The 23,004-nt window shown below is 41.4% G+C and overlaps 1 protein-coding gene across 2 annotated transcripts in view; it reads left to right on the forward strand.

The window, feature by feature from the left end:
* HTT (huntingtin) overlaps window positions 1-23,004 on the forward strand; it is a 159,476-nt gene that overhangs the window by 43,968 nt on the left and 92,504 nt on the right. Inside the window, exons 9-22 of one of the 2 annotated variants that reach the window (XM_039468122.2) lie at window positions 1,956-2,160; window positions 3,655-3,702; window positions 5,663-5,743; window positions 7,335-7,675; window positions 10,026-10,149; window positions 10,407-10,525; window positions 11,329-11,440; window positions 11,681-11,818; window positions 12,607-12,765; window positions 12,857-12,954; window positions 14,749-14,888; window positions 16,523-16,586; window positions 16,849-16,949; window positions 21,086-21,232. In XM_039468122.2, coding sequence (XP_039324056.1) covers window positions 1,956-2,160; window positions 3,655-3,702; window positions 5,663-5,743; window positions 7,335-7,675; window positions 10,026-10,149; window positions 10,407-10,525; window positions 11,329-11,440; window positions 11,681-11,818; window positions 12,607-12,765; window positions 12,857-12,954; window positions 14,749-14,888; window positions 16,523-16,586; window positions 16,849-16,949; window positions 21,086-21,232 — 1,877 coding nt within the window. The remainder of the gene's footprint in view (window positions 1-1,955; window positions 2,161-3,654; window positions 3,703-5,662; window positions 5,744-7,334; window positions 7,676-10,025; window positions 10,150-10,406; window positions 10,526-11,328; window positions 11,441-11,680; window positions 11,819-12,606; window positions 12,766-12,856; window positions 12,955-14,748; window positions 14,889-16,522; window positions 16,587-16,848; window positions 16,950-21,085; window positions 21,233-23,004) is intronic. The other variant, XM_074395811.1, reaches the window with a different exon arrangement.

A 23,004-nucleotide genomic window follows, 5' to 3' on the forward strand; every position in this document is an offset into this window, starting at 1 on the left:
TATATTATTAACAAGGAGGGAGAAAAAAGGCAATTAGTAACCATAGGAAAGCCAGCAAGATTTGTAAAGGAAATCTGTGATCCAAGTATGATGCAAGAGAAGACACAGAGTAAACTTAAGCAGGTAATAGATGACAGTAAGAGAGTCCGTTTGACCATTAACTGTGGGACATTCTCTTTCAAACGACAGGGAGTAATAATGAAATGTTTCTTTCTTTCTCAATCTAGGTTATTAATGCGACTAGACTCAGAAAGAAGGAAGTATTGCATTATTGCAGTGAATAACATTTATAAACACTGTTGTTCATAAATTATGCAGTGAATAACTTGAACACATGATATGTAAGATGCATACTGTTTATTTTTAATTAAGTTTTTTGGCTTAACTTCCAGGCAGAGAATATTAAATGTAGTGTTACCTAGTAGCATGTAAAGGGAAATCTCCACAGTACAAAAGCAGTGCTTTTGCTAACAGAAGTTAGGAGGGGGCAGATGAGGTGAAGGAAATGTGGGTGCTGGTTTCCTTACTACATTGAGAGGAGTCAGGAGATTCTTTGTCCAAAATAGATGGCTTAAGAAGTTAAGGTATAAGCTGATTTCTGGCCCCTTACAGCAGGTACTCTAGGTGCCCACAAGTGTTTTGTGTAAGGGGCCAGGAAGTAAATATTTTCAGTCTTGCAGGCCATACCAAGTCTCTTGCAGCTACTCAGCACTACTTTTGTAGCACTGGAGCAGCCACTGTAGCACTAGGCAGCCCATAAATGTGGCTGTGTTCCAGTGAAACATTTTGTGCAAAAGCAGGGCGGGCCAGACCTGACCTGTGCACTGCGGTTTGCTGACCTGGGATTCAGGGGTATAGAAGTAACCATCGAAGAGCTGAAAGTGAGACTTTTTGCCTTATATTCTTCTACACTGTCTGAGTTTTTAAAAAAGAAACATACGTATTTTATAATATTAAAGATAGGGCTGGCAAATAGCAAATAAAAATACAGGATGCCAGAGAAATTTGACCTTGGCAAATAAATAACGAGTGATTTTACGGTGTGAGTATCTTAAATCATGTAGGACATACTTGCGGTACAAAATTACTTGTTGTTTGTCTACAATTTAAATTTAAACGGGTGCCCTGTATTTTATCTGGCAACTCTGACTAAAAGGAAAAGGAATAAATTTGTTATGTTCATATAATGTGGTACAGCAGGGGATCCCAGCCCCCAGGCTGTGGACCAGTTAGGAAGCAGGCCGCACAGCAGGAGGTGAGCGGCAGGTGAGCTGGCATTCCCACCTGAGCTCTCAGATCAGCTGCAGAATTAGATTCTCATGGGAGCACAGACCCTGTTGTGAACTGCGCATGTTAGGGATCTAGGTTGCATGCTTCTTAGGAGAATCTAATGCCTGGTGATCGGAGGTGGAACAGTTCCATCTTGAAACCATCCCCTGGCCCTGTGGAAAAATTGTGTTCCATGAAACCGGTCTCTGGTGCCAGAAAGGTTGGGGAGCATTGTGATACAGTATTAAAAGTGCTAAGAAAATATGGCATACTGCCTTTAAAATGTTTGGTAGCTCTTTCTCAGTGGCACTCATTATAGTGTCTTTTGCTTTTTAAATGTATGTCAGGCTGGCTCCTCGCTCAGTATATGCTTGCTTTATTTTCCCTTTCCAAGTCACCAGTTTTGGGAAATAGAGATCTTCATTCTCATGCTACTGCTCTAGTGGAAGTGCTCTATTTATTTGCAAGGAATTAATATAACAATGAAAAAAATCATGGAAACTTAGAAAACAACATGGAAGCTAATAATCACATTGGCAGAAGTGATAGGGAAATTTTTAGGGGGAGAAACTAAGGTATAAACTTTGCCAGCAAAGTCTTATTAAAAACCAAAAAAAAAAAAAAGGTGGAGCTTAGGATGAATTTTATAAACTCTGACCAGAACGTCTGTGTTTCTGTGTTTCTAGGTTTATGAACTAACATTACATCATACACAGCACCAAGACCACAATGTTGTGACTGGAGCCCTGGAGCTGCTGCAGCAGCTCTTCAGAACACCTCCACCTGAGCTTCTGCAAGCCCTGACCACTGTGGGGGGCATCGGGCAGCTCACCGAGGCCAAGGATGAGTCTGGTGTCCGAAGCCGTAGTGGGAGTATAGTGGAACTTATAGGCAAGTTATTAGCAAGGTCTACTCTTACAATTAACTTGGCAGTAGTACTAGTTACCCTCTGTTGATTAGGGGCCTACCCTTTGCTAAGCAGTCTGCATTGCATCTTCCTTGCCAAAACTTAAAATACAAATTTCATCTTTATTTTATAAATAGGGGAGTTAGGCTGGGTGTGGTGGCTCACGCCTGTAATTTTAATACTTTGGAAGGATCACTTGTGCCCAGGAGTTTCAGACAGCTTGGCCAAATGAGACCCTGTCTCTACAAAAAAAAAAAAAAAAAAAAAAAAACAACAAAAAAAAACTAGCTGGGCTTGGTGGCACATGCCTTTAGTCCCAGCTGCTTTGGAGACTGACGTAGCAGGATTGCTTAAGCCCAAGAGGTTGAGGCTGCAATGAGTCATGATGGCAGCACTACACTGCAGCCTGGTGACAGAGCAAGGTGCTGTCTCAAAATAAATTTAAAAATAAAATAAATAGGAGAATTAAAGTTTAGAAAGTTAGGTAGCACAATGAGGCCACACATTTAAAGCCCCTCCTGATTCTTTCTCTGCCTTGGCTGCCTCCTGTTGCGTTTCAGGTGCAAAGAAATAAAAACAGTAGGGAAAGTAGTTCTAGGATCCTTGTGTTAATTTGCCAGAAATGGCATCTTCAAGTCATCAGAGGGATCTGAGAGTTCCTTCCTGTCCTGACTTCAGAAAATCCCTCTGTCCCAGCTCTGTGTATGCCTCCACTGCCCAATCTGCTCCTCTCCATGCTCTTGGGGGCTGGGTCCTATCCCACCACATAGTGCTGCCCTGGAGCAGTGAGCTTAGGGGCCCCCGTCTTGCATGAGAGCTGCCTTTGGGAGCTGGAGTGCACTGGAATCCCTGAATCCCAGCCTCGTCTGCTGGGTCTGGTGCTTAGCAGGCTGTGGATAAGCTTTTGCTGACTCTAGCCTCTCCTAGTCCACTGCAGTGTGGTTGGTGTAGGGCACTGTGTGTGCAGCATGGCCTTTCCTCACAGCCTCCACATTAGAGAAAATCCAAGTGAAGTCTCATTGCTGCCTCTTGTGAACATAAATGTTTGCCGGAACCATGAGCAGGAAACGTTCATCTGCCTTGTTCTCTGTCCTTTGCACTGAGGAATCTCTTTCTCTATGGAATGCATGCCTTACAAATAATGCGTGGAAATACTCATCACTAGTGAAAAGTTACACTTGATTGTTAGTTGACTAAAAAATCTGAGATTTCTAATGCTTTTAATTTGGCTTTTGAAATAAAAATTATCTTAGCTTTTTTTGACTTCTTAGGTCATATCTTTAGAACTATATATTTGAATGTTAATGTAATTTTCATACTGAAATTAAAATATTGAACTGTGATGTTAAGTGCTTCCTGTGGAAATACATTCACATTTTCCCTACCTTTAAAGTTGAATCAAGCTGTTTGAAGATTTTCACATTTCTTCTAGATCTTATCAGCTTGTTACTTTATCTGTCACTTTCTGTGATTTACAGCTGGAGGGGGTTCCTCATGCAGCCCTGTCCTTTCAAGAAAACAAAAAGGTGATTATTTCAGAAATAAGAGTCTTGTGTTGAATCCTATTGATTTTCTTATATTTCTGTAATGTATTGGACTCTGTGTATATCTCCTCTCAGTAGAATGATTATATCTGTGAATGTTGCTGGAATCTGATAATCAAGCCTCAATAGTTCTGTAGGGTGGCTTTTAAAAATTGCTTTCATATCAGAATTGCTTTGTCATAAATTTTGAATGCATCATAAATTTCTAATGTTCAGGGGTTAGCAGACTTTTTCTGTAAAGGGACAGAGTATAATAAACATCTTAGCTTTATGGGCCATATGGTCTCTTTGGCAACCATTCAGCCCTGCCCTGTGGCAGGAACGTAGCTGTAGACAATACCCGGCCAGCTGTGTTCCAATAGAACTTTACTTACAGAAATAGGCAGGCTGTGGTTTGCCCATACCTGCCTTAGGGAATGTATTGTTATGTCTTATGAAGGTAACTTACCTTCCCAGTGAATTTTGTTTAGTATTAGTCAGGAATATTATTAAATAGCTTCTTTTCCATCCTGGGCAGCATAGTGAGACCCGGTCTCCAACAAAACAAAACAAAAAACAGCCAGGCATGGTGGCATGGTGGCCTGTGCCTGTAGTCTCAGCTGCTGCTCAGGAGGCTGAGGCAAGAGAATTGTTTGAGCCCAGGAGTTTGAGGTCACAGTGAGCTATGATCATGCCACTGTACTCCAGCCTAGGCAACAGAGTGAGACCTGATTTTTTTGTGTGTGTGTGTGTGTTTTTTTTTTGTGGTTTTTTTTTCCCCTCCATTTACAGTTGTGGACTTTAAACTGTTTTGTTATAGCTGGAAAATCCTTTTTTAAAAAGTGAAATCTGCCAATATTAGAAGACAGATGAAAGTAGAGTTGTGTTGGCTATAGCATTAGAGTAAAAGTGGTGGGGTGGCCTGGAGCCTCTCTTCTGGTGGCAGCCTAGCTCCTGCATCTTTGAGGAAATTATCCTGGGGATGGCGCTATGGAACATATTTGCAAACCACTGATTTGGAGGCTAGAGATGGCTTTTGTTAACATCCAAATTCACCTTTTTGGCATTTTACTTGATTTCTCAAGGTAAATAACTTATTTTGTAATAAAGGTCCCTATTATTTAGTAGATAGGCCAAGTTGCTGTGTTAATTTCATCTAGCTTTTGGGTTTCCTTTGCTAATTTTTTTTCACCTTTAATGTCACATCATTGTAAGCTTATGGAAGTTATCATACTTCTGACTTATTCTTTGAAGAGCAGAAATTAGAAATTTCCAATAATTATTTTGATAGTGTCATTTAATAACATTCATATGTAATGTAGCCACAAAGATTTAATGAGTTCAGTTAAATCATATTAAGACTCTTGGTTTCATTTGTTCTCATTAATGTAATTCTGAAGATGAACAATAAAATGTGTTTTAGAACTTTACAAATGAGATATTATTTCATCCTTCCAGACCATATAATGCTTGAGATCTGATTGTTAATCTCATGAAGTCCAGAAAATTAAAAGATAATAAAATGAAAGTGACCTTTAGGTATAGGAGTTTTATCTATAAATTCTCCTATGCCATTGGAGCTATGACATGAATATTTCAAAGGGCAATAGGATTGGATCTTTACAGTTGTAACTTACACCATTTTTAAGTTTAAGTAGCAATATAAATTATTTAATAGAAAGCAGTAAATATTAATTATTAAAATGTTTTATGGTATAGTTTGAGAATCATTGCTTTTAACTTTTTTCCATATGGGTTTATTGACTTTAATAGCATTCTAAACAAAACATCTCTACATTCTTTGTGTTTAACACTGTAGAGGTATAAAAATACTTATATGAAGATAAACTATATTAGAGTAAATTAGATACATGTATGAGTTTCATTTTTGAGTGCATTTACTTAATTTTGAAGTCCTGATTTTTAGCAAACTTAAGAGGAATGTTGCTACCTTATTTACCAGGCAAAGTGCTCTTAGGAGAAGAAGAAGCCTTGGAAGATGACTCTGAATCGAGGTCGGACGTCAGCAGCTCCGCCTTTGCAGGTAGTTCTCACTGGTTAGCTGCTGGTGTGGACCTTGACTGTCTGCTGTCTACCCCTTGCCCTTCCTGTCCCTCCCCCAGCACGGCTCGGGGCAGCAGTGGAGCCAGGTTGCTCAAATGGGGGCTGTTTGGGCTTCTTTTATAATACTTACTCTGAAGCTTGTGTGCCTCTGGTGTTTGCATCAGATATTTGCTCTTTTCCTTGGTTCAGGCTGTTTTAAAATTAGGTTTATCCTCCTTGAGCATCGGGCTTTGTGAGTAGGGTATGGCAGGTAGAAGTGTCTCATGAGTTGGATGGGTTATGCTGGGGGCTGGAAAAATGGGATAAAAGATTGCCTATGGATAGTATAACTTGAAAGAATCTGCCTTTGTTTACAGATAATTATTTTTATTTATTTAGTTTTTTGAGATGGAGTCTCACTCTTGTCACCCAGTGCAGTCACCCGTGTCACTGGAGTGCAGTGGCGTGCTCCCGGCTCATTGCAGCCTCCGCCTCCCAGGTTCAAGCGACTCTCCTGCCTCAGCCTCTTGGGTAGCTGGGACTACAGGTGCCTGCCACCATGCCAGGCTAATTTTTTTTTGTAGAGACAGGGTTTCACCATGTTGACCAGGCTGGTCTTGAACTCCTGACCTCAAGTGATCCGCCTGCCTTGGCCTCCCACAATGCTGGGATTACAGGTGTGAGCCACTGCATCTAGCCAGTTACAGATAGTTATCTAATGTGATTCTGTGTATACTTTATGCAAGATGAGGATTAACTTAAGGTACTAATAACTGGATTATATGAGGATGGTTTTGGTTGTATAATCCTATCTGAAAGAGTATTTTAGCTATAAGTGAAAGTAAGGCTTAAATATTTAGGGAGGAAAATCTAAATAATTCTAGTGGTAATTATTTTACAAAATAAAAATAGATTTTTTTTTTCTGGTTATACAAATTAAACAGCAATAAAATATCACAACGATCTGGACTAGTATAAAGCTCACATGCTCACCAACCCAACTGCCCCCAGGAGAGACCACTGTCAACAGGTTCATGCTTGCCTTTTTGCCATGATTTTTATATAGTCTTCTTTGTTTTAAGTGGGAATTTAAAGAGTGAATTAGGAAAATGTGTTACAGGTTTATCTTGCAGGAGGACAGGACTGTAGTAGAGATCTTGAACATGGCTTGGAAGAAGGCAAGCCTACCCCAGAGAGATGATGAGTTTACAGTTATTTCTGACCACTGCTTGCTTAGAGGACCTGCAGGTCTGTGCCCCTGACTAGGCTGCCCCTTAATTACAAACGTCTTTATACGTTGCTCCAGCGAAGGCTTGGAGTAGTTGGTTAGGAACTTGAAGTTGAGTTTTTGCAGTGAAACACCATATGAGAATATTATCTTCTGGTAAGCCTTGTTTTATTGAGATGGGTACCGTAGCGAGAGGCAGTGTGAATGGTGCTCGATGCACTGCTGTCCTGTGTTTCACTGTCTTCAGGATTCGGTGCAGCTGCAGCATTTGATGACTGTGGCACTTTTTGTTATTTTGCAAGCCTTTGATTCCCTATGGAATGTTTTCTCACCATTTGACAAATGAGTGCTTCTCTGTCTTCAGCCTCAGTGAAAGATGAGATCAGTGGAGAGCTGACTGCTTCTTCAGGGGTTTCCACTCCAGGGTCAGCAGGTCATGACATCATCACAGAGCAGCCACGGTCACAACACACGCTGCAGGCAGACTCGGTGGATCTGGCTGGCTGTGACTTGACAAGCTCCGCGACTGATGGGGATGAGGAGGATATCTTGAGCCACAGCTCCAGCCAGGTCAGCGCCGTCCCATCTGACCCTGCCATGGACCTGAATGACGGGACCCAGGCCTCCTCGCCCATCAGCGACAGCTCCCAGACCACCACAGAAGGGCCTGATTCAGCTGTCACCCCTTCAGACAGTTCTGAAATTGTAAGTGGGCACAGGGGCCTGCCATCATTTTTTTTTTTTTTTTTTTTTTTTTTTGAGACAGTCTCATTCTATAGCGCGGTGGAGGCTGGGCAGGATGGCTCATGCCTATAATGCCAGCACTTTGTGAGGCGGAGACAGGTGGATCATTTGAGGTCAGAAGTTTGAGACCAGCCTGGCCAACATGGTGAAATCCTGTCTGTACTGAAAATACAAAAATTAGCTGGGCATGGTGGCATGTGCCTATAATCCCAGCTATTAGAGAGGCTGAGGCAGGAGGATTGCTTGAGCCCAGGAGGTGGAGGTTGCAGTAAGCCAGGATTGTGCCACTGCACTCCAGCCTGGGCAACAGAGCAAGACTCTGTCTCAGAAATAAAAATAAAAATAAATAAATAAATAAATAATGAAGTGCAGTGGCATGATCTTGGCTCACTGCAACCTTTGCCTCCCAGGCTCAAGCGATTCTCCTGCCTCAGCCTTCTGAGTGGCTAGGATTACAAGTGTGCACCATCACACCTAGCTAATTTTTGTATTTTTAGTAGAGATGGGGTTTCAGTATGTTGGCCAGGCTGGTCTCGAGCTCCTGACCACAAGTGATCCACCCATCTTGGCCTCACAAAGTGCTGGGATTACGGCTGTGAGCCACCATGCCCGGCCCTGACATCTGCTGTCTTTTGAGATCTTCCCTGGAGACCCAGACCTGAACCCTCCTACTTGTTCTCTTCTTGTCTGATACCCCTAATGATAGTGCAGCCTAGACCATTAATGGAGAGCTTGACCTCATCTGGTACCTTCACTGAAGGAAACAGCGTAGTGTCTTTTGTGTTGAACACTGAGGTAAAAATTTGGATTAGTTAATTATATGAACTCTGCTAAAATTGAATGCATTTTACATTCTTTAAGGCCTTGTTGGGCCCTGGTTAAATAATTATTTTAAAAAATCCTTAAGGAGCCTGTTATGAACAGATCTGTGGTCTTAATGAAATGTGATTAATAGTGTGCATTATTTTAAGCACTTTTGACTTTTCAAAAAACTTTTACAACATGCCCCATTTTATAGCAGCATGGGTTTAAGCACCTCTGATCTCTGAGTTAATGGACAAGAAACCCTCATGGATACTCTAATAAAGTTTGGTACAAGTCTGTATTGAGTTTTATACTTCATTTTTTTTTCAGTTTTAAAAATTATGGTTAAATAGGAATAACATCAAATTTATCTTCTTAACCATTGTTTACGTATACAGTTTGGTGGTATTCGATACATTTAAATAATGATCTGGAATCATCACTACCATCCATCTCTGTAACCTTTTGATCATGTAACACCAAAACTCTGTTCCTGTTGAACTCTGTATTTTTCTGTCCCTGCCACATCCCTGGCAACCACCATTCTTTCTGTCTTCTGAATTTGACTCCTTTAGGTTCTCATATGCTTTAGGAGTCACACAGTTTTTGTGCTTTTGTTACTGACTTGTTTCACTTAGCATAATGTCCCAAAGCTCATCCATGTTGTGGCTTGTGTCAGAACTTCCTGGTGTTTCAGGCCAACTACTCTTCTGTTGTATGGATAGACCACGTTTTGCTTCTGTGTTCCTCTGTCCTTGGGCACTTGTATTGCTTTCACATTTTAGCTGTTGTGAATCATGCTGTTACGAATGTGGGTATACGATATTTGTTGGAGACTCAGCTTTCCATTTTTGTGGCGAAATACCCAGAAATGGAGTTGCTTTTACATCCCAATTTTAATTTAAAAATTTGTATCGAGTGTTTTACCTAATAGTATAGTAGTTAACAAACTTAATAAAACAATATTTTGGTAATTTGCTGGTAGTTTTAGAGTCCGTCGCTCAGTTTTTTAAGGTAAATTACACAGGACATTTAAAGTGGATGTGAAACATCTGTGATGTATACTCATGCCCCAAACTGATGGCTAAACATGTGAAATACCATGCCCGAAATTTAGTAGATTTAGTCTCTGCAATTTAGGAGATAACCTGTTACATTCTTAGGTTTTTGTCTAAAAGCTTTGTCCTCATATTTCCAGCTTGCTGTAAAATTTGTGAAGACAAGTGTTTTTGTATGGGATTTTTCTTTTTTATATTAAAAAGAAATTTCCACATTGGAATTTCTTTGGAATTTTTAGAGCTGTCAAAGCTTTTCATAATGTTGTGGTAATGAGTGATCATAAGCAGTTTCCACTCTTGCATATCTGTCCATTTGAATAGATGACAGATGAGCGCACCTGTGTTCTGTGTGTAAAATGTGCTCTTTCATCTTGCCTTTCCATGTTGGAGGGCTTGTCCCTTGGTGATCACACTTCAGAATTCTCACAGCCCCCCCTTGAACTGTTTAGGTGTTAGACGGTGCTGACAACCAGTATTTGGGCCTGCAGATTGGACAGCCCCAGGATGAAGATGAGGAAGCCACAGGTGTTCTTCCTGATGAAGCCTCGGAGGCCTTCAGGAACTCTTCCATGGGTATGTGGACTGCAGGTGATGTGCTACAAAGCGGCCTCGTATTCAGCTCTGGACATCTTTATTGTGTCTTTGCTTCCAAGAAGAAATCCTTTGATATTGCCTACCGAGTTCTGAATAGCTGATGAAAATGACAAATGAGGAATCACCATACTTTTTCTTGATCTAAATCCTGTACTTTGGAGTTATCTTAGCATAAATGTATAATTGCATTGTATGTGGAAATTTGTCACTTAATCTTGATTTCTCTGTTTTTAAAGCCCTTCAACAAGCACATTTATTGAAAAACATGAGTCACAGCAGGCAGCCTTCCGACAGCAGTGTTGATAAATTTGTGTCAAGAGATGAAGCTACTGAATCGGGTGATCAAGAAAACAAGGTGAGGGACGTAGGCTCGAGACACTTGGGTGTTTCTGAGCTTGCGTGAGGATTTAAAGTCGCCCTGGCTACTGTCTACTTCACTGCTTTCCCATCCCTGGGATTTAAAATTTCCCCTTTAAATACCAGCTCTTCCCAGGCCTGTTATTTTCCGCCTCTCCAGGTACTACCCACAGCCTTCAAAGTTGCCTGAGTTCCACCTCCTTTGAGAGTGTACCCCAGAGAAATCGGTTCTGTACTGAACGTTTCCTTGTCTGATTTCTTGGACCATTCATTTGATCGTTGTGTATGGCCTTGCAACGTTTCTTGTTTTGGTTCTATTGAACTGTTTTAAAAGTCTCTCTTTATATTATCTTTTTACATGTACATGTAATGGTCTTCACTTTTAATTCCTCAAGGGCAAGAACTAGGGTTTCACAGTTAGTCCCATCTACCAGGCCCACTTCATCTTACCTTTGGGCTTTCCCAGGCTGTTTTCTTTCCCCGAGTAGTTTCTGCTTGTCCCGTAGAAGACCAGTCACGCTTTGCCTTCAGAGCAGGCTTTCCTGAATGCCTGGTCTTGGCTGCCTTCTTACCATGCCCGCCCTCCCCTGCATGCTGTGTTCATCCCCTGCCACAGCCCTGTGACCCAGTGTCCTGCCGTGGTCTCTGTGAGATCAGGTGTGCATATGGGCACAGACCAGGGCATTGCTTTATCCCCAGCACCCAGCGTAAGTGCTGCTCGAGAACTATTTGTTGAATGAACTCATGCGTGAATGTATTGGTTGAGTATGAGACAAACAAGTGTTGCTGTTTCCTTTCTAGCCTTGCCGCATCAAAGGTGACGTCGGTCAGTCCACCGACGATGATTCTGCACCTCTTGTCCATTGTGTCCGCCTTTTATCTGCTTCGTTTTTGCTAACGGGGGGAAAAAATGGTGAGTAAAATAGGGCAAGTGCAGAGTTGGAGGAAATAACCAGGTTTCAGGGGTCAACTTCGTGGCCTGATTTTGCCTTGTGTGCCCCAGAGGCAGTAGAAACTGGGGTGAGTTTGGTTTTCACTAACTGAGGGGAAAGGAAGAAATGATGGGAGCAGGTGGGTTATTGGGTCTAGCTTTGCTCATCTGAAAACTATCTGTTGTTTGAGGCTGAAGGTGGCTTGGGTGATTTCTTGGCAGTGCTGGTTCCAGACAGGGACGTGAGGGTCAGTGTGAAGGCCCTGGCCCTCAGCTGTGTGGGAGCGGCTGTGGCCCTCCACCCGGAGTCTTTCTTCAGCAAACTCTATAAAGTTCCTCTTGACACCACGGAATACCCTGGTATGTTAAAAGTTTACATCTTTTTCTCAGATTTAATCATCATTGTAAAAACTATTTCAATATCGACTATTTTGGTTTTAGAGCAGTAGGTGTTTTGAGTTTATTTGGGATATTTGAACCTGCGTTGTAGCTCTTCCAAAAACGTATAAATAGTAAGTTCTTAGTTTCATTGGTTCCCTTTAGATGAAACCCATAGAGAAAAATATAGAAACCTGGGCATGTAAGAGCCAGTTTATATATACATAGGGTTTAAATCTAAAGCACAAATTGTGCATGGTCACAGCTGTGCTGGGTCATACTGAGCCAGGCCAAGCATTCACACTTGGGGGGGGTGGCAACCAAGATGGGCTGAGGTAACGATGGACCCGTGTCTCTGCCGCACGCATGCTCATTATGGAGCAGACATCATCCTCCTGCCTTATCTTTCTCTCTTTTTCTTTGGATGAGAAGGTACACTTGGGCTTTTGAATTTATATTTGGTAAGTGTGTAAGGTTTTTACTAATCTTTTTAAAGTGAAATCTGGAATTTTGATTATTTTCTGACAACCTAGAATTATAATCCAGAGAGTCTGTAGTATTGAGGATGTATTGGCAATATGGTGAATCTGTAATCCTTAAATCCTGAAACTTTTTTTTTCATCACTTGTGGTTATTATAGTGAAGTCATTTCTGAATTTGGATCTTCTCTTCACACCTCTTTTTCTCTTTACTGAGAATCAAGCTTTTGTTTTGAGTTAGAAAGTTGATGGTAGAGAATTGTTCCATGGTGGGGTAATCTGTCTCCACAGAGGAACAGTATGTCTCAGACATCTTGAACTACATTGATCATGGAGACCCACAGGTCCGAGGAGCCACTGCCATTCTCTGTGGGACCCTCATCTGCTCCATCCTCAGCAGATCCCGCTTCCACGTGGGAGACTGGATGGGCACCATTAGAACCCTGACAGGTAACGGCCAGTTTTTCAGCTGTGTTTCTTCTAAATATCATTACCAAGTATTAAGTTTACATGACGATGTTTGTTCCTTGTTTCTGCTTAGGAAATACGTTTTCTTTGGCGGATTGCATTCCTTTGCTGCGGAAAACATTGAAGGATGAGTCTTCTGTTACTTGCAAGTTAGCTTGTACAGCTGTGAGGGTGAGCATAATCTTCTGTGGAAACTATTTCTTCAGTTAGTGGACATTTTATCATCACTACAATTAAAATTGGAGCTTAATAGGAAATATTTTCATATACTCTAAAGTGGTACACAGTAATACCCACCATGTATCCATCTCTCAGCTTTAGAAAGAAAACATTGCCAGTAAAGTTAATGCTCAATAAACTTGTTTAAGTCTTAATTCTCAGAATATTTGTTTGAAATAGACCTTTTCTTAAAGGATATATTTACAAATAACCTGTCATTAAGTCTAAAGTCTTTTGAATATGCTGGGCACAGTGACTTACGCTTGTAATCTGAGCACTTTGGGAGGCCAAGGTGGAAGGATTGCTTGAGCCCAGGAGTTCAAGACTATGGGCAATGTAGTTGGACCCTGTCTCTACAGAAAATAAAAAAAAAAAAACAAACCAAAAAACACAATTAGCCAGGTGTGGTGGTGCATACCTACTCTCAGCTCCTTGGGAAGCTTGAGCCTGGATTGCTTGAGCCCTGGAGATCAAGGCTGCAGTGAGGCGTGATTGCACCACTGGCCTCTAGCCTGGGCAATGGAGAGACTGTCTCAAAAATAATAATAGTAATAATAATCTGTTGAATGTAAAAAAAAAACCACTCTATTAGGCCTGTAGAATGGTAAGAGTTAAAGTGAGCCTTAGGGATTATTTAATCAACCTCTGTTATTTTTTTTTTTTTGAGGCGGAGTTTCGCTCTTGTTACCCAGGCTGGAGTGCAATGGCGCGATCTCGGCTCACCGCAACCTCCGCCTCCTGGGTTCAGGCAATTCTCCTGCCTCAGCTTCCTGAGTAGCTGGGATTACAGGCATGTGCTACCATGCCCAGCTAATTTTTTTTTTGTATTTTTAGTAGAGACGGGGTTTCACCATGTTGACCAGGACGGTCTCGATCTCTTGACCTTGTGATCCACCCGCCTCGGCCTCCCAAAGTGCTGGGATTACAGGCTTGAGCCACTGCGCCCGGCCCAACCTCTGTTATTATACAAAGTGACACAGCCTCAATTTAAGTGATAGCTTGTTGAACCTTTCCATACCAGCTGGCTCGTAAGTCACAACTGACCAGTCAACAAAAATAAAAATTAACCAGTAAAAATCAAAACAAAAAACCTACAGTTGTCAAATTTGTGGGATACCTCCCCTTTTTAAAATGTCATACCTGAGAGTAATTTTCTCTGGTTTCCAGGTTTTGTTTCCGTCAGTTGTATCTTTCTTGAGTGGAAGAAAATGTGCTAACAGCTCAGTCTTGTGGCTAGCAGGGGGCTTGTGTGTCAGCCATGTGTGTGATGGTGCCTCTGGGTGCTTGGGGCTGCAGGGGAGGGGTACAGCAGTCGGGGCCTGTTCTGTTCTCCTGTGCCTTGGAGTACATAGTGACATAGTGGGATGGTCCTTGGTGTAGGCCCCTTGTTCCTACCTTGGGTCTGAGATTTATTTAGAAGTAGTGTTAGGGCCATGTGGCCGGCCCCTCTGTAACACTGATCTATGTTTGTGAAGTTGCCCTTTGTGAGTTGAAGCCATGACATAGCAGAAATGGAATTAAGAGAGAAACAGTTATGTGAAAGGGACACATTTACTTTTAAGGTTGTATTTATTGAGATAAATTATATACCATGAATGTTCTTGAGGTGTGGGAAAAGCACAACATTCTGGTTGCAGTTAAAACCAGAACATTGTGTGTCTGAGAGTGGTGGTTCTCAAACCGTCAAGATGTGGCTACTGAGTGGGGCTAACCTGCTGCTCTCTTGCCTCGGACCTTGTGTTCCAGCATTGTGTCATGAGTCTCTGCAGCAGCAGCTACAGTGAATTAGGACTGCAGCTGATCATCGACGTGCTGACGCTGAGGAACAGTTCCTATTGGCTAGTGAGGACAGAGCTTCTGGAAACCCTTGCTGAGATTGACTTCAGGTAAGTGAGTTACGCCCGCTAGATTGCATGCACCAAGCTCAATTGAAAGTCCTGGGGTCACTTGATGTGAGGAATGATGTTACCAAGTTCCCTGTCCATCAGAAATCTAGTGATTTAGGTAGAGGGCAATGATTTTCTCCTCCCAGTGGCTTTTTGCTGAACTTTGCCCTGCTCTTGGAGTTTTATTTTAATTAACTGATTTGAGACATGATCTTGCCCTGTTGCCCAGGCTGAGTACAGGAGCACAGTCATAGCTCCCTGTAGCTTTGAACTCCCAGACTCAAACGATCTTCCTGCCTCACCCTCCTGATTGCTAGGACAATAGGTGTGTGTCTCTACACTGGCTAATATTTATTTTTTGTAGAGATGGGGTCTTGCTATGTTGCCCAGGCTGGTCTCAAACTCCTGGGTTCAATTGATCCTCCCTCCACTCTTGGCCTCCCAAAGTGCTGGTATTATAGGCATGAACCCCTGTGCCTGGCCTAGAATTTTAAAATATACGTAGAGAAGAAAAGTAAATAAAATATAAGTAGAAGAGTAGATTTATTTTTTTGATACTCCTAGTCATTTAAGTGTTCTGGATGGTGGGAATAAAAGAGCTTAGAATTTTTCATCTTTGTCTTAAACTTTTAAAAACTGTAGCTTATATTCTGCTCGTTGAAAAAGAATATAGTCATCATACTGAACCTAGGTAAGACAGCTGGTTTGTATTTTGTTACAATTAAAAAATAACTTGAGGCTGGGTGTGATGGCTCACGTTTGTAACCCTAGCACTTTGGGAGGCTGAGGTGGGTGGATCATGAGGTCAGAAGTTCAAGACCAGCCTGGCAAACATGGTGAAACTCCATCTTTACTAAAAATACAAAAATTAGCCCGGCGTTCTTGGCACCCACCTGTAATCCCAGTTACCCAGGAGGCTGAGGCAGGAGAATCACTTGAACCTGGGAGGTGGAAGTTGCAGTGAGCTGAAATCACGCCATTGCACTCCAGCCTGGGTGATAGAGAGAGACTCTGTCTCAAAACAAAGAAACAAACAAAAAACAACAACCAAACAAACAACCACAACAAAAACTTGAGCTGTGTTGGAACTTTCATTTTCTAAGAGTAAAGTTTTTGCTGGACAAGTTTTCTTTCAGTACTTTCGTTTAGAAGGGAAATTTCCCTTTATAATTCATGTTTTTTTTTTCCCCCCGCCAAGCCACCTTTTATAGAGCCCTCGTGGGTTATTTCATTTAATCCTTAGAATGTCTGTAAATCTGGGATTGTTCTCGCCTCCACCCACAGATAGGGACGCTGAGCATGGGTGAGTGAGCAAGGTGGCAGGTTATGGAGGGCCCAGCTTGCCCCTTCTGTGGTTTGAGCTAATTCTAGAGGGCACTTCTAGAGTCTTTTGAAATAGTGTTTATTTTGAAGAAAAAGAAAAGCAATTTGCCGAGTACTGTCGTATTGAGTCTGGAATTGTGAAAGGAATGGCACATCTGTTTATTTAAAGCCATCGGCCTTTTCTGTTGTTTTGAGTAGTAAGTACTGCCCAAGGGCCTTCCAGGGCACCTGGGTGAGCCCGCTCTGGAGCCAGCTGGCAGTGTTGACTGGGTCACTAAATGATTTCATTGTTAAATGTGCTTTTTTGTTAGGCTGGTGAGCTTTTTGGAGGCAAAAGCAGAAAACTTACACAGAGGGGCTCATCATTACACAGGGGTAAGTGGCTTACTTTTGTGAGATGCTGTTTTATCTGCAGGGAGGTGAAAGTGAGGCTTTCCTTGTGGTGTGGAATTTCTCCGAATGCTTTCATCATGTTTTAGATCTGTTTATTTCACAGTTTATATCCTGAAAGTTGTAATTGTGTGATATGGATTTAAGTCTAGTAATCTTGAGTTTTCTCATGAGCTTTCCAAAGTATCTTACTAAAATTTAGTTAAATACAAGATTATGTTTATTTTTATTATCCTTCTCTCTCAAGCTTTTAAAACTGCAAGAACGAGTGCTCAATAATGTTGTCATCCATTTGCTTGGGGATGAAGACCCCAGGGTGCGACATGTGGCTGCAGCATCATTAATTAGGTATTTACAAGTATTTTTTCTCTTTTACTTTTTGGGTTGAAGTACTAAAAGGTATGAGAATGGAAAGAGAGGGAAGAATTCAAAGGATGTAGGGCAGTATTCCTGAATCTGAGCTCATTCCAGCCATTCTACTCTTAAACTATCAAGAAGAAAAATCCGTTACCATGAGTCTACAATTATAGTTAAAAAACAACAGAATACTCACTTTCCATTGTAAAAGTAATGCACTTTTATTGTAAAAATTTTGGACTATAGAGAATAGCACTAAGAAGAATAAAAAATCACCTTCAGTTCTGCTGCTCCCTGGAGGTAATCACTGTTAATATTTTGCTGTATACTCTATGAGTTTCTTATTCAAAATTGGGTCAAAATTACATGCAATTTTGTAATCTGACAATTTTCACTGAAGATTTTATTGGTGTTTTCCTGTTATCTTATGAAACAGTAATTTTAGTTATGGGTCGTTGTCTTATTGTGTGTGTGGTTGTGATAAAATTTTATATAAATTTTTTTGGCAGTTAACTATTTTATATAAATGTTTATGTGCAATTTTCTTTTTCTGAAAATTCTTGGAAGTTGAGTTACAAGGCCAGGCTTTGAATTTAAAACAAATTTTCTAATAGCTTTGTGGAGGTATAATTTACATTCCTTGAAACTTACTCATTTTGAGTATATAGTAAACTCCAATTTTATTACATTTCTGTCACCCCAGATGTATCCTTTGTGCACATTTGCAGTAACCTCTGGTTCCCATCCCCACTCCTAGGCAGTCATTCATCTATTTTCTGTCCCTTAAGATTGGTATTTTTGCCAGGTTCAGTGACTCACGCCTGCGTTGGGCGGATCACTTGAGGTCACGAGATTGAGACCAGTCTGGCCAATGTGGTGAAACACCGTCTATACTAAAAATACAAAAATTAGCCTGGTATGGTGGCACACGCTTGTAATCCCAGCTTACTCAGGAGGCTGAGGCAGGAGAATCACTTGAACCCTGGAGGCAGAGGTTGCAGTGAGCAGAGATCGTGCCATTGCCCTCCAGCCTGGGCAACAGAGAGAGAGACTCTGTCTCAAAACAAACCAACACAAAGATTTGTGTTTTCTGGAAATTTTATAGAACTGGGGTCATACTGTAGATGGAATTTTGCATTTGGTTTCTTTCACTTAATTTTTGAGATTTGTTCGTGTTGTAGCATGTATCAGTAATTGTTTCATTTTTATTGCCGAAAGTATTCTATTAAATGAATAATACCATATTTTATCTGTCCATCAGATGGTTATTATTGAGTTCACGTTTTGGCTAATTTATGAATTATGCTACTGTGAACATTTGCCTACAAGAGTTTGTGTAGACGTATTTTCATTTCTCTTGAGTAGATAGCCTAGAAGTGGACTTGTAAATAATTTTTGGGGCCGGGCGCGGTGGCTCAAGCCTGTAATCCCAGCACTTTGGGAGGCCGAGGCGGGTGGATCACGAGGTCGAGAGATCGAGACCATCCTGGTCAATGTGGTGAAACCCCGTCTCTACTAAAAATACAAAACATTAGCTGGGCATGGTGGCGCGTGCCTGTAATCCCAGCTACTCAGGAGGCTGAGGCAGGAGAATTGCTTGAACCCAGGAGGCGGAGGTTGCGGTGAGCCGAGATCGCGCCATTGCACTCCAGCCTGGGTAACAAGAGCGACACTCTGTCTCAAAAAAAAAAAAAAATAATAATAATAATAATAATTTTTGGTACTTACTGTAAAACTGCTCTTCAGAAACATACCATTTTTCTTTTTTTAAATTTCTTTTTCTTGAAACATATCATTCTTCTGTCTTTATATTATAGATATGTGTATGTGTTTGTATATATATTTAAAATTTCAATAGCTTTTGGGGTACAGGTGGTTTTTTGTTACATGGCTGAATTTTTGGTGACATGGGTGAATTCTGGTTACATGGTGAAGTCAGATTTTAGTACACCTGTCACCTGAGTAGTGTACTTTGTAGCCAAATGTAGTTTTTTTGTCCTTCACCTTCCTTCCAGCCTCCTGCCTTGTGAGTCTCCAGTGTCCATTATACCCCTCTGTGTGCGCCCCTGCATACCCATAGCTCAGTTCTCACTTCTGAGAACATACAGCAGAAACATACCAGAATGTGATTGTGTCTGATTCTTCTCACCAATACAAATATTTCAAAAAAAGTTCAATATGTATCCGTGTTTAAGGCAGAAATTGATACTTCTTTTCATTTTTCATTTTTTATTTTTTGAGATAGGATCTCACTTTGTGATGCCCAGGCTGGAGTGCAGTGGTGCGATCTTGGCTCACTGCAACCTCTGACTCCCAGTATCAAGTGATTCTCCCACCTCAGCCTCCCAAGAAGCTGGAATTACAGGTGGCTCTTGCTGGTGGCTCTTCCAGGAATTCCAGGAATTCTACCACTGCCAGCTAATTTTTGTATTTTTTGGTAGAGATGGGCTTTCACCATGTTGGCCAGGTGGTCTCAAACTCCTGACCTCAAGTGTTCCACCCACCTTGGCCTCCCAGAGTGCTGGGATTACAGGCATGAGCCACCACATGTGGGTGATACTTCTTTTTAAAATAACTTACCTTCTTTTGAAAATAATACATATTTAATGAACAAAATTTAAGGAAAATTTAAAAAGGAAATAAGCTAGCGAAAGAAAATGAAAGTTACATTTTGGTGTATATATTCTTTTTCATTTTCGTCATTGTAATTTGCATTTCTTTAATTACTTGTGAGACACACTTTTCATTTACTTAATGGGTTTGTATGACTTGCCTATTCAGAGATTTTGCAGCTTTACCATTTTCTGTAAATGATAGCAACTTCTTTTTTGTTTATTGAGACAGAGTTTCACTCTGTCACTCAGGATGGAGCACAGTGGCGCAATCTCGGCTTACTGCAACTTTTGCTTCCTGAAGTGATTTTCCTGCCTCAGCCTCCCGAGTAGCTCGGATTACAGAAGTGTGCCACCATGCCTGGCTAATTTTTGTATCTTTAATAGAGATGGGGTTTTGCCACATTGGCCAGGCTGGTCTTGAACTCTTGGCTTCAAGTGGTGTTTCCCCCTGCTCCTGCCTCAACCTCCCAAAGTGCTGGGATTACAGGCATGAGCCATGGTACGCAACATACAATTTCTTCTTATATTCTAGAAAAAAACTATACTCCTGATCAAGTCTCCATAGAGGAAAGAGAGTTTAATTAAAGATACTGGGGTTTGCAAACCAATATGATAAAATAGTTGATTGTTTCTAAAAGTATTACTGAGTACTGATGGCAGATATGAGCCCTTCTGTTTTTGTAGGAAAATGTTGCCAGTATTCTGCATTTGAATTCAGTTTAGATTTGTTAGGAATCTCTCAGCTGAAGCTTTGGCAACTGGGAGTGTTTCGGACAGTTTTGCAGACAAAATTGCGAAAGTGCCTAAGGCATGTGGCTGGCATTCAGACCTGCTCTGTGCTCAGTACTCTGTGGACAGGTGTTTAGCACTTGCTGGTATTGATCAAAAGGTTTAGAAAGAGAGCTTTCAAAGTTGGTTTTTAATTAAAGTATTTAATAGTGTGAATAGAAAGGGACTTAATTTTATGACAGAAAAAGGAAAGTACAGCACCCGGCTGGGCGTGGTGGCTTATGCCTGTAATCCCAGCACTTTGGAGGGCCGAGGTGGGTGGATCATGAGGTGAGGAGTTCAAGATCAGCCTGGCCAATGTGGTGAAACTCCGTCTCTACTAAAGCCACAAAAATTAGCTTGGCAAAGTGGCAAGTGCCTGTAGTCCCAGCTACTTTGGGAGACTGAAGCAGGAGAATTGCTCAAACCTGGGCGGCGGAGGTTGCACTGAGCAGAGATCGCACCATTGCACTCCAGCCTGGGCGGCAGAGTGACACTCTGTCCTAGAAAAAAAAAAAAAAAGTACAGCAGCCAGTTGTGTCAGAGTGGCTGTGTGAGAGAGTGACCCTGAGATTGGCGACACTGCTGTCGTGTGTTTGAAGAATGCCACCTGAGAAAGGGGGTGGGAAGTGGTGTCTGCTGGCAACCAGAGGTGTTGGCCTAGCCACCTGGAGGGAGGAGGTGGTCTGTCACAGGTGAGTTTCAGCTACTTTCTTAAGCAAATCAACCTTACTTTTGTGTTAGGCTCGTCCCAAAACTGTTTTATAAATGTGACCAAGGACAAGCTGATCCAGTAGTGGCCGTGGCAAGAGATCAAAGCAGTGTTTACCTGAAACTTCTCATGCATGAGACGCAGCCTCCATCTCATTTCTCCGTCAGCACAATAACCAGGTACGCTCACCCGGTGGCGTCCTGATGTTGTCGGGAAAATGCCCTTCCTGATGCCTTTCTTTAGGCTTTAATTGAAAACATTTTATTTTCTAGAAAAGAGCTTTAGCTCAGAATGTTTGAATGTAGGTCAGTTCTTTGATAGGATGTTATTCTTTTGAGGATTGACCACACCACCTCTGTATTGAAGCCCTGCCGCAATCACACAGCTGTGACATGGCGAATCTTTTGATGAGTTTATTACATTCTATGTGCTCACAGTTGTATTTTTGTGTGTGACACATATTATCTGTTAAAAATTTTCACTTTAGTTGTGTTACCCTTAAAGAGGATGGTATTCTGTCATGCCCATTGATTTTTAGGTGAGCAGGGTGTTAAAGTCAGTGCTATTTAGGGTTATCCACTAGTTCAGTGATTTGCAGTGATTATCATTCTCATTCGTTGTGGACATTTTGAATATAGTGTCAAATGACCACATCTCATTCTTAGGTGAGTAGGACAGAGTGCTTTAATGAAATTATAATCTTTAGAATTCTAGCTTGCAGAGGAGATTGCAGAAGCGGTAAGACTTGTGCTTTTTAATTTTGTCTTTTAAATGTTATTTTAAAAATTGACTTTATATGATGCTCTTTTTTCTTTTGAGTAACAGTGTTTTACAAAACTTGGACTGAATGAATTCTAAGCTTAAATGATCACTTGATGCTTTTTTCCCTTAATTTGAAACTCAGCTTATCATATTTCAAAGTCGTAATTCCTAAATAAATAGCAACTTTTCTCATATAAAGACTGCTTTAAAAAAACACATAGAAGACTGGGCGTGGTGGCTCAAGCCTGTAATCCCAGCATTTTGGGAGGCCCAGGCGGGCAGATTGCCTGAGCTCCAGAGTTCGAGACCACTCTGGGCAACATGGCGAAACCCCACCTCTACTAAAACACGAAAAATTAGCCGAGTGTGGTGGCATCCGCCTGTAATCCCAGCTACTCAGGAGGCAAAGGCATGAGAATCACTTGAGCCCTGGAGGCAGAGGGATCGCGCCACTGTGCTCCAGCTTGGGCTACAGAGTGAGACGCTGTCTCAAAAACCCAAAAAACACATGAAAATATTTTCTTTGACCACCTTAATATTTTCCTGTCAGATAATTTCCTTTGTTTAACCTCAGAACTGGCATTTTCTCTCTTTGAAAAGATTCAGGATAAAAAATACTCTTTTAAGAGAAGTAGAAGCAGAGAGTATTTGATTATCAGGAATTTGATAAGTTATAATAAATTGTTGCTTCTAAATGTCATTTCAGAAGATGATTTGTTTTTTGAGACGGAGTCTTACTCTGTGGCCAGTTTGGAGTGCAATGGCTCGATCTCAGCTCACTGCAACTTCGGACTACAGGCGGGCACCCCTATGCCCAACTAATTTTTGTATTTTTAGTGGAGACAGGGTTGTTGGCTAGGATGGTCTCTATCTCTTGACCTTGTGATCTGCCTGCCTTGGCCTCCCAAAGTGCTGGGATTACAGGCGTGAGCCACCCCCTCCCTGCTGATGAATCTTTATTAATAGATGCCAACTCAGATATCATTAACATTGATAACTTAAAGTTAATATCATAACTACTACTTTGAAGAGTTTCCCAGTTCCAAACTTTAGCAGGCCCTTGACAATTCAGCTGTGCTTAATTGGGTCTTGCGTGATAGACACAATTACCAATTGTAGAGCAGCAGTGTGTGCTGCTGAGCTACCTGTTCTGTTAGTATTCATGTGTTAACTTAAAATCATACTCTCT

This window comes from Saimiri boliviensis, chromosome 3 (genome assembly GCF_048565385.1).
Source record: "Saimiri boliviensis isolate mSaiBol1 chromosome 3, mSaiBol1.pri, whole genome shotgun sequence".
Taxonomy (NCBI): domain Eukaryota; kingdom Metazoa; phylum Chordata; class Mammalia; order Primates; family Cebidae; genus Saimiri; species Saimiri boliviensis.